General features: G+C 39.5%; 2 protein-coding genes across 19 annotated transcripts in view; one reads left to right on the top strand and one right to left on the bottom strand.

Moving 5' to 3' along the window:
• The window catches only part of CLCN3 (chloride voltage-gated channel 3), a 61,804-nt gene extending 55,513 nt beyond the window's left edge, over positions 1–6,291 (bottom strand). For 2 of the 3 annotated variants that reach the window (XM_077177316.1, XM_077177314.1), the window contains exon 1: positions 5,274–5,428. The gene's annotated coding sequence lies outside the window, so the exon portion shown is untranslated. Of the gene's footprint in view, positions 1–5,273; positions 5,429–6,187 lie in introns of those variants that run through there. The other variant, XM_077177313.1, reaches the window with a different exon arrangement.
• Positions 5,456–16,242, top strand: part of NEK1 (NIMA related kinase 1) — a 42,805-nt gene continuing 32,018 nt past the window's right edge. For 4 of the 16 annotated variants that reach the window (XM_077177306.1, XM_077177302.1, XM_077177301.1 and 1 more), the window contains exons 1-10: positions 5,460–5,664; positions 5,929–6,107; positions 8,567–8,715; positions 8,796–8,892; positions 10,878–10,975; positions 12,556–12,639; positions 13,047–13,114; positions 13,237–13,323; positions 14,402–14,456; positions 15,851–16,051. In XM_077177306.1, the coding sequence (XP_077033421.1) occupies positions 8,599–8,715; positions 8,796–8,892; positions 10,878–10,975; positions 12,556–12,639; positions 13,047–13,114; positions 13,237–13,323; positions 14,402–14,456; positions 15,851–16,051 (807 nt within the window). In that variant the 5' untranslated portion in view covers positions 5,460–5,664; positions 5,929–6,107; positions 8,567–8,598. Of the gene's footprint in view, positions 5,665–5,928; positions 6,108–6,404; positions 6,486–6,990; positions 7,011–8,566; positions 8,716–8,791; positions 8,893–10,072; positions 10,149–10,877; positions 10,976–12,555; positions 12,640–13,046; positions 13,115–13,236; positions 13,324–14,401; positions 14,457–15,850; positions 16,052–16,242 lie in introns of those variants that run through there. The other 12 variants (XM_077177312.1, XM_077177305.1, XM_077177303.1 and 9 more) reach the window with 10 other exon arrangements.

Raw genomic sequence — 16,242 nt, 5'->3', positions numbered from 1 at the left:
TCTTCCCTTTCACCCTATCCCTTTATCCAAAACCCAGTGCCATGCACTTATACTAACATTGCAACTTTCATGCCGAGTGTGTAATGCACTAACAAAACTTTCTGATTGTTTGCAGACTCTCTGACTTTTGTTGTTCCTTTTGACTACGAGCATTTATCAATCTTGAGTGCTTCCTTCCCATTAAGGGAGACACATCACAGTAGCAGAGTGATAAAGTGACAGATGCAGTAAGTACAGCTATTTAAACCTCAAGGCCAGGAGTGCTGACAACAGACTTACTTGGCTTCTTGCTCTGGATCCTCTCAAGCAACAGTGTTAAGAGGTGAGGAGGGACTGATCTGTAATCAACACCTGGCTATGCTCATGGATGACATCCTTTGCTTGACTACACAGAAGCCACCTCATTTTTTTAAAAACAGCTCTCCCAGCCATTACTGGTGGCCATTGTGGTAATTTTCAAAGGATGAAATAAATATATAAATATTTTCAGAGAGACCTGTGAACGTCTGATGTTAATAAACAAGACTGTTAATAGCCCGTTCCAGCTTTTTAATAAAAACATATTCTAACTAAAGGAGACGGGGAAAAAATCAAAAGGTAGTTAAGATTAACAAATGGCACCAAAGCAAAGGATTTCCTAAATCAAGTGTGTTAGCAGTTCAGAATGCACAGTAAGTTGCCCTTACTTGAATATTCTTCTCTCCAGCTGTAAAACTTAGTTGAAACGTTGGCAAGGGCATTGCCAAAATTATCTGTATTTCATCAGGGTCTACAAATGGTAGACAAGTTTCTGGCAGGAGTGTCTGGAGAGAAAATTACTGCTCAATAGTGCTATCAAGTTAAAAACAAGACTCATGGTGGGTATTTTATGAGGAAAAAAAGAAATTGGTTTCATGTGAGATTTTTAATATTACCAACAAAAAAAAATCACCTATAGTTTACTAAAAGGCTTTCAGCTAACAGACTGCAAAGAAGGTGAGTTATCCTAAATGTATTGTTATATAACCACAGAGATGAGGTCAGTTCACTGAGTTCATAGATCAAATTTATTAAAAATAGTCCATCCTCTACCTATCCAAAGATAAACATTCTTTAAAATTTCTTAGGAATAAAAACTGAGATTTTTCTAACTGTGGTAATGACATAAGCACTTAGTGCACAGATTGTTAGGTCTTCTCAGATGTCTTAGAAGCTTTACTGCCTAAGTTAAAAGAATATTCGTGTCTCAGCACAAAACAAATGAAAACTGCTAAGTCTGTAAAAGTGACAGTAACACAAAATTGTCTGCAAGACTAGAAGCAAAAAAAGTCAAATAACAGTTAAAGAAATCTTCAATTTTCTTTCCTAGATATACTCTGGGAATCTGTAGATTCAGTTTTCAAAATCGGAAAATGAATGTGTTTGGAAGCATATGGAGAACAGATTTTTTTCCCATCATATACATGAGACAAATTAAAAGCGGAAAACTCAGGGGAAAAAGCTGCAGTAGATCAAAAACTGCAGATAACACATCAAAATCGAAGAAATCTGGCAGAGAACACTAATTTGGAGATAAAAGTGGAAGGAACTCAAACACAAACTTATCTTTCAGGAAAACAAGTACTTGAATTTAAACTGGCAGGATGTCAAAATATTAAATCACCCCAGTAGCTCTATCTGGAATTTAAACAAAGTACTGAAGTGAAATGCCATTTTTACTATTTCAATTACGAAACATTTCTTCGTTGTACTTATTGCAGTATGAACATGCTAAATACACATTTGAGTACTTCATCTGCTCTGAAATTTTTAGAGAAATTTATCAAAATATATCAAAAATAAGGAGAAAAAATAACAAAGGTTATTTAACCTTAAGTGAAGGTTATTTTTATCAAAGGGTCTGTGCTTCAGGACTGAAGTTAATTCACTTTTTCATTTACTAGTCCTCCTTAGCCCCAAAAAGTAAGCACAATCTAATCCTGTAACTAGAAAGCCTAAGGAAAATGCTCAACAAACAAAACAGCTGAATGCCTAGAAAGTTCAAGGGGAAAACACCTGACTATAGACTACACTCTTTGCAAGTTATTAAAAGTAACTGCTGGTACCCACTATGAAGTTATAAACTCTTTTCTTTACATTTCCATTAATATATACTCAAGACTACCTACTACATAATACAAACTAATAAGGGTACTCCAGATGTAAACAGATTTGTAACCACTTTAACAGTTTTGCCTAGAATTCTTTCTATTATGCATGAAGCCTATGAATTACTTAATCAACTTCCTTCTCCAATAATAAAAAATATCAGTTCATTAAGTATGTATTTATTTCATTAGTATTTATTAATTACTATCTCAACAATTTACATTTTTCAGTTTCTATGTTTCTAAAGCAGAGCACATTTTCCAGCAGAAAAAAAAAATCTGTTGACAGCCCTCTTATCACAGTCAATTTAAATGAGTATTGTTCTGTCTAGACTTTATTCTCCGAGCTGACTTTTCATAAACGCTTCCAAAAATCAAAAACAAGCTTCAAGTTAACTCTAAAAATTTGTAATTGTCAACTTTCTACTATTCTGAGCATCTTCAGTTTGCAAAGCTTGGCATATACACAAGCACAAAGTACTGTATTGCAGAGCCTCCTCATCCACAAGCACAGTAAAAAGCTGAGCTGACACCTGAACAGCTTTGGCAAGTCAGACAACACAGAACCTGCACTTTAAAGTTATGACATAAGGGAACAACTGCAACGAGGAGGGCAGAACAGGGAAATTGCTCACAGGCATTAAGCTGAAATCTTAGTTTTGGGAAAATAAGCAGGGAGAGTACAAAAACAGTTCCATGCACATGATCACTGCCACTGCTGACAACTTTTGGAGTTTATTGGGTTACTGCTGCTCTCAAGGTGCCAAAGCATGAAATTTAGGAACGTGCAAAATAGTCTGAGAATCAGGAAATTAACTCAAATTGGCACAATCACTTCTGGCACAAATCTCTTCAGCAGTCAAGCTTCTACTCTACTTTTTTAATTTATGACCAAGTTAAAAATACCCCTACTGCCAAATTATTATAAGACTTTACCCTGAAATCTTGATTTGTACAGTTACACCTATTCACATGCATATGAAGTCAGCTAATTAAGAGCAGGAAAAAACTATCTCAAAGTTCCTAGAATGCCTTTTGGCAATGATTGTGAACTTGGAACAGTTGTCTCAGCTTTAGTGCTCACACTCAAGGAATCCAACTCTGCTGTTCAAGGTAAGACACACACACACAGATCCCAAAGCAAAGTGTGTGTGAGGGGGAAAGCCAAACTGTATATTCAGTGAACAGGAGAAGATATATTACACAGCCACTTGTTCATAGAATAACCAGCACAGTGGGTTTTCACTAGCAAGTTACTCAAACATCAATTTGCTACAAATGTTTGTGTGCAAGAGACCACAACAGGAAATATAAACATGGTCATGAGCAAAACGATGACAAATTCATAAAATAAAATGGTTCAGGGCAATGCAGTCACAAAGAGCAAAGGCCAGCAGCTTCAAGTGTCTTTCCTGGTCAAGAATTTGGATAAGCTTGCTCTACTACAAGGGGAGAAGAGAGAGGAAGGGGGGGAATTTTACCCAGGATAACTTGAAAGTCTGCACACAGAGAGAACAGTGGAATAGTAAATGACTCAAAGAGCGCACTTTAAAAATTTGGGCAAAGAAAACCTTGGAATACAACAAGTAAAATCTGTTTCTAGAAACATTACAAATACACATTCTGTATAATATCTACCATTATCAGGCAAAGAATTTTTAGGACTGACATACCACATACCAATACTAAACAGAAGTAAAGGAGAAACAAGCTCCATTTTTCTGAACACCATGTAAATTCTGTTTTCACATGTGTTGCAGAGAGATGCAGAGTCATTGTGTTTCAAGCTATAAGTTTCAAACTACCTGTAGTTTTCCCAGAGCAGAAGTCCTTCCCACTCTGACAACTTTGCAGCAAGTTTACATCTGCTTGCCAGCCAAAGAGACAAGACATCAATTTTACAGTAGTTAGTGAAAGACTTATTTTAGCAAAAGCGATAGCGACAGCTGGTGGTTCTCTTTTATTATTCTTCACAAAGGTATATTTCCTATAATGCACAAATATTTTTTAAAATTTTACATTACAGCATATTGACATTTCCTTAAATAGAGAAACAGTTTTGATGACTATCTGCTTTCAAATCTGTCATACCAACACATCCTTCATTCAAATAGCTGTATCTGCAAAGAAGTATCTCTGTTGCTAAGGGATACTGAAAATAAAATCCTTCACAGGTCCACCAAAAAGAAAAGCATCTAAAAGCAAAAAGCATACATTCACCTGACAATTTCTTCCACAAACTCTGCAACAGAAGCTTTAGAGGTCCCACAACCTCAAAAATGAGGTGCATATCCTCACACCCAAATGACTACCATTTACCAGTATGTTGCCAAAAATATTTAAGTATCTATTCTAACATAGGTTAGACCCAGAAACATTTTATATTTGGTTGCAAGGCCCTATTTTACCTAATTTAGTACTTTAAAGTGTGACACAGCAAATTTACTACACTACACAGAACATAGTTTACTATCAGCACACGATTTTCCACTATCATATTCATAGCCATTCATTTCAAGTGAGAATTGATACACACTTGTTTCACAGCCATTTCCACGGTACTGGCTAGGTCAGGGAAGAATTTTGGTCAAGTAGGGAAGATAATATGAAAGAATGCACTCAATATTCAGTTTTAACCTCAGTGACCTGCACGCCCAAATAATTATGAGGCTCCAACAAGAGCCTATGACCTCTCTCCCTTGTCTAAGAGCGGCCCTACTAGCCAAACCCGTGAGCCAACATAAAGCGAGTAACTCATGCAGAATAATCCTGGGGAGGAGACCCTGGACACTGCCAGCCGCAGAGCCCCCCGCTTTCCCTATGCTGCCCGGAAGAACACCGGGATGGGGTGACACGGTGTAAACATGCTGTGTTTACACTGTGTAAACACACGGGGCATTCCCCCCCTCATCCCGGCCTTTCGGGAGAGGCACACGGACGAGGTGAGGGATACGCGAGGAGCCACCACGTCCGTCCTTCCCAGCCCCGGCCGGCCGGAGCCGCCCCGCTGGCGGGGGCGCAGCAGCCGCTGGGCGGGCGGGGGGTGCCCGCTCCCCTCCTCCCGCCGCCTCGGCCCCGCTCGCTCCCCTGCCGTGTCCCCGGGCCGCGGGGGAGCCCGAGCCTGCCCCGCCGCGCCGCTGCCCGTACCTGCGCGGGCGGCGCCGCCCGCTGATCCCCGGGGAGGCGCTGGCTCATCCTCCCTGCGAGCGCCAGCGGGACACGGGCGCAGCCCCCGGACCCGCGGCCGCTCCGCCGCCCGGCACCGCCCCTCGGCCCGGGGAGGGCGGGGATTGCCAGCGCGCAGAATCGGCGCCCGTCGGGCCCCCGGGGTCAGCATCGCCGTCACTGCTGATTCTGCTTCCCGCGGTCCGCCCGGCGCGGGTCCGTCCCCCGCTCCCGCCCTGCCGCGGAGGGGCGCGGCTTCCCCGAGGCCCGGGAGGGGCCCCTGCCGGGCACCCTCGCTGCGAGGGCGGGCTGAGGGCCCAGGGGGAGGCAGGACAGTCCCGCGCTTCAGAACGGGGTGGAGGCGGTTTCCCAGGTAAAGGAGGCAGAGAGAAGCCGGGTACATCCTTCGGCTTCGGGCTAAACCGCGCCGCCTCTAAATTCCAGGCGCTGCGAAGGCCCGAGAGCCTGAGGGTTTTACCTGCGGAGAAAATGCAGGTGTCGGGCTGAGCACGGAGCTCCTGGGTACTGCTAGCCGAGGTGCTAAGGCCCGTCTGGGGTCCACTTAACACACAGAGAATGCAAGTTCCACCAAAACGTGTCAAGTCAAGGGGTGGATTTTTTTTTTTTTCCCCCTAAGGAAAATGCCCGCTGGTCCGCTTATGTGCAAGGCTAACAAGCCCGCAGGGCGCCGTGCCCTGTGGCACTCGGACTGAGGAGGCGCGTTGTGAATCGCGAGGCTCTTTGCCCATAGGTGCTACTAAGGAGCGCTTTGGAGTCGAGAACGGAGGAGCCACAGGTGCAGCCCGACCCTCCCCGGTAAGCGCTGCGCTCAGCCCCGCCGCGGCACGCTTCCCCACGGAGCCCCGCCCCGGGGCTGTCCTGGGGCAGACACGTACCGCCGGAGCCGGGCTGTACGGCGCTGTGGGTTGCGGCTCCTTGGTGAAACACCCGTAGCTGTTTTGGGGGTTTCCCCCAAAAACGCTGACACCCGCGCGCGCCCCGCCCGTCACGTGACCGCGACCGCGCGTTACCAGGGTGAAGTGCCGCTAACGCGGGCAGGGCCGCGGCCCCGCCCCGGTGCGGGCTCGCCCAATGGGAGCCGAACTGCGGGGCGGGGCCGCCAATAGGGGCGGATGGGGGCGGGGCCTTGCCCGGCGCGAGGCCAGGTTGGGCAGTCGTGGCCGCGGCGGGCAGGTATGGCGGGGTGGGGCCGGCGGGCGCGGGGAAAGCAGAGGCGGGGCCGGGCCGGGCCGGGCCGGGCCGGGCTGGGCCGGGCCGCCCTGCCCTGCCGGGAGCCGGGCAGATAGCGGGTGACCTCTTCCAGCCACCCTGGGGCTGGCTGTTCTGGCCGCGCCTCTCGCCCCGGTGCTGGGCTTGCTCTGGCTGTGCGGGGGCGGCGGCCTGGCGGGGCCCGCTGCGGAGCGCGGCCCAGCCCGGCCCCGCCCGGCCCCTGCCCTGCCCCTCCCGGTACGAGAGGCCCGGGCCTGGCCGTGGGCTCCGGTCGGGCGGGCTGCCTCGGGATGTGACTTGCGCCTCTCTCCTGCGTGTCCAATGAACTGACTTGCTCCCCTGGGCTTGAAAAGACAACGCCCTGTCAGCGCTGATGTCCTTCTTCTGGACGCCTGTTTTTCCCGTGCCACATGGGAAAATAAGCGATCTAACTCATGGAAGATGATATACCCGCTTTGACTGAACTGTGACTTCTCGCCCAAAGGCTGGGTACTGCCCATTTATATTTGCACGGAGCAGCATGCAGAGGCAGCCCTAAGCTACGCCTAATGCAGCTGTTTGAACTGTAGAGCAACTCTGGTTATTTCATAGAGTAGGAAGAGAACTTCAGTAGAGTCATGCAGAGTTCAAATTGTATCCCATCTGCTGTGCTTTTACTCTTGCCTGAAAGAGAATATTGAAGTTAGTACCAAGACTTTCTTATGTTTAGAAGTGCAACTTTATATTAAACTATCTTTATGTACTGTAAGAAAATAAAAAACCAACCTTACCAAAACACTGCAGGCCTGTAATTTTAACTTTTTACTTTCCTGGTAGTTATGCTTAGTCTTAGTAAGCTTTGCATCTCCTCTTTTGCAGAACAGATTACTTTAGATCTCTCTCGTTTTGTCTTGCTATGCTTATCAGGCTTATTAATTTTGGTCTCCTTTCATGGTATAGGTCCTGTTAAGCAGCATCTGTGTCTAGTACATGGTAATTCTGTTTAAAAAAAAATCTCAAATTGAGGAGAGACCCTGATTGTGAGACGTGTGATGTGTGTGAAGTTTGGCTCTAAGCTACTAGGACCTCCTGATGGAAGGAAGCTGGATACAGCAAAGCAGAAATGCTATTAGTTCTTGCAAGTGAGGCTTAAGTGAAGAAAATTCTAGGACACTTTTGTCTTTTTCATCTTATAGAAACTTTCTCAGGGTATGGAAGCTCTTTTTGCTTTAAAAAATATAATCTTTTAGTCTACTGTGAATTTGCTCGGATATTTGTCACTTTGGTCTTTGTTTTGCCCTTTCACTGTGCTGTTCTGACACATCTGTATATTGCCATAGCTTCTGCTTGCAGCTCCCTAGTGTCCTGTTTTTACCAAAGTATTTTTTAATATGGAACCTTAAACACCATAAAAATTCAACTGAGTACTCCTTTTAATCTGAAAAGGTAGTCTGAATGGTCAGATAGTACATGGAAAATAGTGATGTGTGCCATTTTGTGATTATATGTTTTATATGCAATGTGAAAAGAGTCTTTCAGTCAGGCTTAAGGCCACACCTCTGTATTGAATAATGATTTGAAACATGATGGGGATCTGTTGAATTCAGGTCATTTTTGGCTTCATTATGGTGATAAAAAAAGCTGGATTTAGTGCTTCTTAAGAAACAATGCATGGGAATTCCCCTTGCCTCCATTGTGTTTCTTCCAAGTAAAGTTGAACTAAACATTTTTAATCAAGTGCTATAGCTCTATGATGTTTGTGTGCCAGCTCAATCAGAAGCCTTGGCACTGATTGCACTGGTTTATTTCAAGACAAAACAGATCCTTTTTAGTCAAAATTAAGGATGAAACAGGTTTTAGTTATGCAGCCCTTGTTGGCCCAAATGAGCCAACTGTACCAGAATAGAGTTGAGACTAAGAGTAGATGATTTACAGAAAATCAGCTGAAGAGACAAATGGATCGACATTTTGAGTTAGAGAAAAATACCATGATCAGGTTAAATCACTAAGTACACCTAATTAAACATGCTCATGTTTTTTTTGTGTTTTTTGGTTTGTTTTTCCAGTACTCAAGTAAGGATGCCTTAAGACGAGAACTATGGATAAATACATCAAAGTACGGAAGATTGGAGAAGGATCCTTCGGGAAAGCAATTCTTGTCAAAGCTAAAGAAAATGGCCAACAGTATGTCATCAAAGAAATAAACATCTCTAAGGTAAGTGATTGTTATTAATAAATTCCTGAGCCATTCTTTTTGTACTTCTGTTCTCACAAATCATTATTTTCCTTCTGAAGATGTCAAATAAGGAGAGAGAAGAATCAAGGAGAGAAGTTGCTGTTTTGGCTAACATGAAACACCCAAATATTGTCCTGTATAGGGAGTCATTTGAAGGTAAGATGAACTAATACTGTAAAACCTGAAGTAACGTGAGTGACTCTGTGCACTTCTTACTGCACATAGTCTAAAAGTCAGGGAGTTTTCTCTCTTTAATCAGTATTTTTCATACCTTTATTACTTACTTCAGTTATTTTCCATATTTTTTCAGAATTCCTATCCACATTTAAAAATAATTTTCCTGATTTTGTAATTCAGGAGAAAGGGGAACAAATAAACAAATATTCATGGCTATGCCTTATATAGTATTTGTTTTGGTTGATACTTAAATGAAAGATATTCTCTTGTTTCTCTGGAGCATAAGTCTCCTTGAATACAACTGGAATGCTTGTGTAGGTTAAATTTGTGTAGGTTAAATTACAGTCTAAATTTGGATATTGATAACCTAGCAAGAGCAGTTTTATGTCCAAGTCTATTGTCTTAGAGTGCAGTCTTCAGTAACTTCACCATATATTTGCTTTCAGAGCTGGGAAAATAGATGGGACTGTTTACTTCATCATGCAGTGAAGGAAGGAGAAATATAATTCTACATTGTCTTCACAGTGAATGTCTTGGGAAATGGGCAGAACAGAAAAAAGATTCCAAAAGCCTATTATAAAAGTTAAAATATTATTAAAGGTCCCTAAATATTATTTGAACTGCTGTTTAGAGATTTTGGTCTCTTCTTTCCTTCCTTTCTGCTGACTTTCTTATGTCTTTTGCCTGGGGCTTTCACTTTGTCTTTTCATTAAATTAGATTTTTGTGACATAATCATATTACACAGCCTCACTTCTGGTTTATAAATACACACTGCTTTCTTCCTTGTGGTAGAGGCTGTTCTTTAAGACTGCTTTTTTCTTACAAGGTAGATCCTGTAATCCATAATACACAAGAATTTGTGTTGCATCTTTATTGGCAGAACACATTGACTTTGAATACCTTGAATATAAAGTTCACAGAAGAAAATTATTTCAGCAATAGATATGCAAGAAATCTAGACTCTTAGAATCATGTTTTAAAATTACACTAATTAAAGATGATAATAAAATACCCAAACAGAGAACTTTAAGGATTTGATGTTTTGAAAGGCAGATTTCAGAAGCATTTTACGGGAGTGAAATTTAAGTGACTTAGATGATTCAATTTGTTTTAATTCAAAGGTTTTTAAGTGTTGTGACTAACTTTTTCATAAAATAGGAGTTCTTTTTCCTTTGACCAGCATGTGACTGATTTTCTGCAGTTATTCATCTCTTCTCAAAATCATGCCTAGTATGTGAGTAGTGTAGTTCTTATGCTTTTGGCAACTTGCAATTTGCTTCTGCCTAATCTGTTTTTTCATCAGTAACTGAGAAAACCATAACTTTGAATGAAATGTATTATGTTTGTTCATACCTCCTACTGGAAACTTGCATGGGATTTTTTTGAAGTCTCCTGAGATGTCATTCAAAAAAGAGAAAATAATTGTTTCCATCTCTCATTGTTTGCTGGAGGTTCTCTTATTGTTCTTCAGACTGAAATAAACTGCATGTCTAGTATGAAAGCTGATGGCTGTCATGTTCTGGCAAGTCCAGGTAAAATTCCAAGAAAGAAGAAGGCAAATACAGGCAACTTAAGATTCCTTTAGGGTAGGGAGATCTATAGGATGTTTGAAAAAAGTTTAAAGATTGGTTTTATATTGTGTTCATAAAATGACACCTTTAGTTTCATAGTGGTTTTGAGGACCATGTTGGAACATTGGTTCAGTACGTGTAATTCTTCTCCCTCCCTATCAAAATAGTCCAATGTTACCAAAATGGAAAAATTAGGTTTTGAAACTCAAAATAATAAACATACTTTTGCTTGAAGTTTGAAAAAAATAGACTAATAAATTATATCTAAAGCTGCATGTGAAAAAGTAAATTTTTTGTTGCTTTTTCTGTGACTGTGTAAAGATATTTAGAAAGTTATGTAAAGAAGAGTCTTGCTTTTGTCTTTTTGAAATACTTTGTCTTTTACTTTACAGAAAATGGTTGTCTGTACATAGTGATGGATTACTGTGAAGGAGGAGATCTATTTAAAAAGATAAATGCCCAGAAAGGAATCCTGTTCTCTGAAGATCAGGTAACAGCAAACTGCTGTTATAGTGTTTTGTTGCAGGATACTTTTTCATGAATTTGAAATTATTTTGGTTCATGTTATAAGTATGGTTGCTTAATCTAAAAGGAGATTCTCAAACAGTCATTCTTGTTGCTATTGGTCAATGTAGTATCATTAAAAAGCAAAATCAAACCAAAACACAGACAAAAAAAAACAACTGCACAAAGGAAAAAAAAAAAAAAAAACAGAAAGAAAATATGGTTGGAAGTCCGGAAGTCCTGGGTATGTTACTTGAGATTTTGTCTCTATGTGTAAGATGCTTTTAGAAGTTGGATCTCTTGTGAAGTAAACCAAATCTGAGACATGAAAAATACTGAAAGACAACATGAATATCCTTAAACCTCTGAAATAATTTTTAAAGTTTTTTAAGATGTAGTGGCATAGGATTTTTGTATTGTAATACTGATTTTCATGTGTCATAAGTATAAAATAATATACTTTCTAAGTATAATAATATGAAATATGGAAATATGGAGTTGGCATCATTTAAAAGTTCATTTTGCCAGTAATAAAAATTTAATATTCTGCTGATACACTTCCAATACATTTTGTTTTGCCACAAAACTGGTTATAAAGCAATTTTTAGTGAAGGAGAAGTGACATAGTTTGGAATAAATGAGAGGATTTTAAGTACAGATTTGATTAAATTAAGTAAAAATAAATTATGTAGGATTCAGGGTGGATTTTTTGTTAGGATTTATATGTTTCTTTGTTTATAAATTGTTTCTATGCTTTTGTGTCTGTGTCCAGTAGGATCTCAGTTTACCTGGGATTGGAAAGTCTTAGTAGTATATGAAGCATTTGGGAAATAATTTGTAAAACTTTTAATTTTCTAATTTGATTTCACTTTTTACAAGAAGGACTTCAAATGGAAAAGTGAAAATTATGTCTTGCATTATACTATAATTTTGTTGTGTATGTACTTCTAAGTAGTGAATATAAAACTACTACTCACATGGCAAAGTTTTTGTCATTAGTCACTTCTTAAATTGTGATTTTTGCAGATTTACCCAAAAAAGGGCATTGTGGCTTGTTCATAATCTTTAAGTTAGATGTTTGTTGCTTTTCTCATCAAAGTCTACTTTGTAACATTTTTCTTTTAAGACACACAGAATTACTATAAGTAAAATAATTTCTGAGAGCATCAGTAGGCTTCCTAGGACTCTTGGTGGATTAACTGAGTGCAAGAAGACTTGTATTGGCTACAGCAAAAGTGCAATCTTTTAATTTGCAAGTGTCACATCTTAGGCATTTTAGCCAATCAGATCCATGTTGCATTCCTCTGCTAGGTTTATAATAGGTAATTAAAATAGTAGTCTCAAGCTTAATAACAAATTTGGGTAATAAGCATTCTTCATTAAAAGGTTTGCCTTATAGTGACAGTACTATTAAGTTTTTAATTATTCTTTGGTATAAATGAAGTGGGTAAGAGAGGGAGGAGGGTAAAATCCAGTTATAATTAAAGTCTGATTTGATAATATCTTGTAAGAGGGAAGTTTTTAGATAAATGATGAAGTTGATGTTGCATTTTCTTTTATTAATAGATTCTGGATTGGTTTGTACAAATCTGTTTAGCACTAAAACACATACATGATAGAAAAATCTTGCATCGGGACATAAAGTCACAGGTATGTAGGTGGCTGTTTTTCAACTGAATTGTCTTTCAAAGTGATTGCATTCATATCTTCCTAGTTTGTGTATGGAAACATTTCTAATACTGGAAACATTTCTTCAGTCTGCTGGAGATTTCTGTATTTGTACAAACAGATGAGGCTATTAGATGAAGCTACAGGTGTTACTCATTTATTTATGTGTGGGGAAAGAGAAGATTATGTTTGATAGTGTGAAGTAGTGGTTTTTCATTTTAATAAAGTAGGAGTTATATAAGTCTGGTGTTCCATAGCAGTAAGTAACAATGACTTCAGGGGGATTAAATGGTAAAAAACTTTCTTCTTCTCAAAACATGTAGAGAACAAAAAGTGTGCAATTGTATGAATATTTTAATTAACAGACTTCTTAACATTTCTATGTCAAGAATATATTTTTAACCAAAGATGGAACAATACAGCTGGGAGATTTCGGAATTGCCAGAGTTCTGAACAGGTAACTCCTTTTTGATGCTGTTTTTCCTCTGACTTAATTTAAATTGCTTTGATTAAGGAAAACACAACCTGTGCACTTCATGTGAGTTAACCAGTTAACATCCATCCTTATTTTTCTCTCAGTACTGCAGAGCTGGCACGCACTTGCATAGGAACACCGTACTATTTGTCACCTGAAATATGTCAGAACAAGCCTTACAACAATAAAAGGTACTAGTAAGGATTTTATTAAACATCTTTAGTAAAAAGAAAAAAAGAAGCTTTTTTAGGAAATTAAAGCTGTTCTAGTCAAATGATGGTGAGCATCTATTAGCTTGTCTCTTACCCGAGTAGGTACTGAGCTTCACTGTAGAGGTTGTACCTCTACAGGTAGGTCTGAAGTAGAAAGCAATATCATGGAGAGATGACTTAGCTTAATGCTTCAAGCTCTAGATCTAGTTGTGTTCTTAATTGTGGCTCTACTTTTGCCTGTCTGCACATTGGTTGTACTGCCTTTGTATATGCACTACCAAGGTGAAACTCTCTTTAAGGATGAAACACAGCAATTTGATTATCTGCACACGTGATGTGCATACAAGGGTGGCTCAGCTCCAGCTACCTCGCTTACACCTTTTCTGCCCTGGCAGCAGCCTGTGCCTGGTACCAGTGTCCCCATTGTAATTAAATGGTAATAATTAAGTGTTAATAATTAAATGTTAATAAGTTACCCTTCCACAGTACCAAGCGATTGCATTCATTGCTGTGAGTGCCTTATCATTTCCATTATTTTCTTAAGAGATAAAAATTGTTACAATTACTTCCCTTTAATTTCTTCTACATGGGGTTTATTATCCAATGGTGTTCTAACCAAATCCTGTAATGAATGAGGGTAAGTTTAGTTGCTGCTAAACAGAATAAATTGACTTTGAGAATTTTTTTCAGTGTTTGCTGAATTAAGTGATGAGGGTTTTTTGGATTTTGTTTGTTTAATTACAAGACCTCAGGGAAATGTATATATTTAAACAAAAAAAAGCCTTTGTCCATTTTTGTCTGATTTCTGTGGCTGGCTGAGATGGTTCTAAATCAGAAATCAAAATAGCTTAATCTGATTTTCAAGATGGCCTTATTTTGGTTGATGAAATTAGTTTGGGGATTTTTGTTTCCTTAGGGTTTTGCAGGGTCAGAGAAGTCCGTAGAGGGGAGCTTGTGCGTACTCAAAAATCCACCCTTTTCCTCTTCGGAGATACAAGTTAACTGGCAATGTTAACCTAGAACTAAGTGTTAAAATAATGTATTCTCTTTGATTTAGTGATATCTGGGCCCTCGGTTGTGTTCTCTATGAAATGTGTACACTTAAACATGCGGTGAGTAGAAACTTTGTGTCTATAAAAGAATAGTGATTTCAAACAGGATTTATTTCTGATGTCATGCAGATTTATTTTAGTTGATGAAATGCTTTCATGGTAGCTGTTTGAAAGTTACCTTCAACATTTTCATCTCCACTTTCTGTGCCAAGCAACACTTCATTGATGTTTTGCTCCATGCCAGTCTCTCAGCTGTGTTGGCACTTTTGTTTTTAATGGATTGTATTAGCTGAAAAAATTGTTAGGTGTTATAATAAAGGATACTAGGAATAGTGGGGGCATTTGTAGGGTTTTTTGTTTGGTTGGTTTGGGGATTTTGTTGGTGGTGTTGTTGTTGTTGTTGTTTGGGATTTTTGGTTGGTTGGGTTAGGTTTTATTCCAAAAAAGCTTGAATTCATTGAAAGCTTCATTGAAAATCTGAATTTGTATTCTGCTTTTTTGCAGATGGATTAATGTATTTCTGTTTAGAACAGAAATAGTGCTTACAAAAAACTCCCAATGTGGAAGAGTTGCCTTTTTCCAGTTTTTTTTTTCTTCTATCTATGTGTGTTATAGTTTAAAGAGTATGTCTTCATCATCCATTTTTCAGTTATGAAGGGAAGAAAATGTTTGGGGTTTTTTCTGTCCTTTCCACAGATTTTTTTGTGGATTTTGTTTTGTTTGGAGCTTCTTAGTAGCTGTTTTTATTAAAAGAAAAAGATTGTAACAACATGAAAATGGAAAGAACTATTTTCAAGGGATAAGGATTTCATTTCATTTCAAGCTTTTGTAATTTCTTCTTGCTTGATCTTTTATGTGGCAGTACTGCTGACAGTGTTTAATTTCAGAGAGTTGATGTCAACAATTTGTTTTCTGTAAGCTGGGTAATACATATTGTTTTCTTTTTATTGTACAAAGGAATTGAAATGGTGCTATCTGTTACCTGAGCTTAAACTGAAGTCTGAGCATTCCCTTGGATTTCACTCTGAATGAGTGTGAATACCTCACATTCTCTAATTTGTAATGGGGGGTTGCTAAAAAAGGCAGAAGGCATGTTGTGGTTCAAAGCCTTTGGAAGGGGAGATCAAGCAGATAATTATTTTTTCCTTAGTTATATATCATTGTCAGTCTAGATCTGGAGGCAAGTAATTACTTGATAGCAACATTATGTCTCCATAGTATGAAGTACCTGTATTGTGATGTATTTTTAATTAGAATTTTAATTTGGATGCATGGCAACAGATTATTTTGAACTGCTGGTGTTGACCCTGGAAGTGTGTGTGTTGCCTTGAAAATGTGTGTGTTGAGGCAAAGGAAGGTGCACACTGTTAGCTTGGTTTCCTCATCATCTGTATGTGCAGCCTTGCATGAGGACAGGTGATAAGAGTAACTGTTCTGTTCCTTGTGTGATACAGTTTGAAGCCGGTAACATGAAGAACTTGGTCCTGAAGATAATCTCTGGGCCTTTTCCTCCTGTTTCTATGCATTACTCCTACGACCTACGTAATCTGCTGTCACAGCTATTTAAAAGGAATCCCAGGAATAGACCATCAGTAAACTCCATATTGGAGAAAAACTTTATAGCCAAACGGGTTGAAAAATTTCTCACACCAGAGGTATGGAGTCAGTTTGAATTCTAACTTTGCTAATAAAAACATCATAGGACTTTCCTTTTTCTTTATCTTAATGTTAGTATATTACATGGAAAACTAGAGTAATAGTTTTCCCTAGAATAGTTTTCTTATAGACAGGGTCAGTTGAGGAAAAACTAGTTTTACAATGGACTGTAAAGAAAAGTCTCAAATTA

The sequence above is a fragment of the Agelaius phoeniceus genome, chromosome 4 (genome assembly GCF_051311805.1).
Source record: "Agelaius phoeniceus isolate bAgePho1 chromosome 4, bAgePho1.hap1, whole genome shotgun sequence".
NCBI classification, from domain to species: Eukaryota; Metazoa; Chordata; class Aves; order Passeriformes; family Icteridae; genus Agelaius; species Agelaius phoeniceus.
This window is presented reverse-complemented; position numbering and strand designations above follow the sequence as displayed.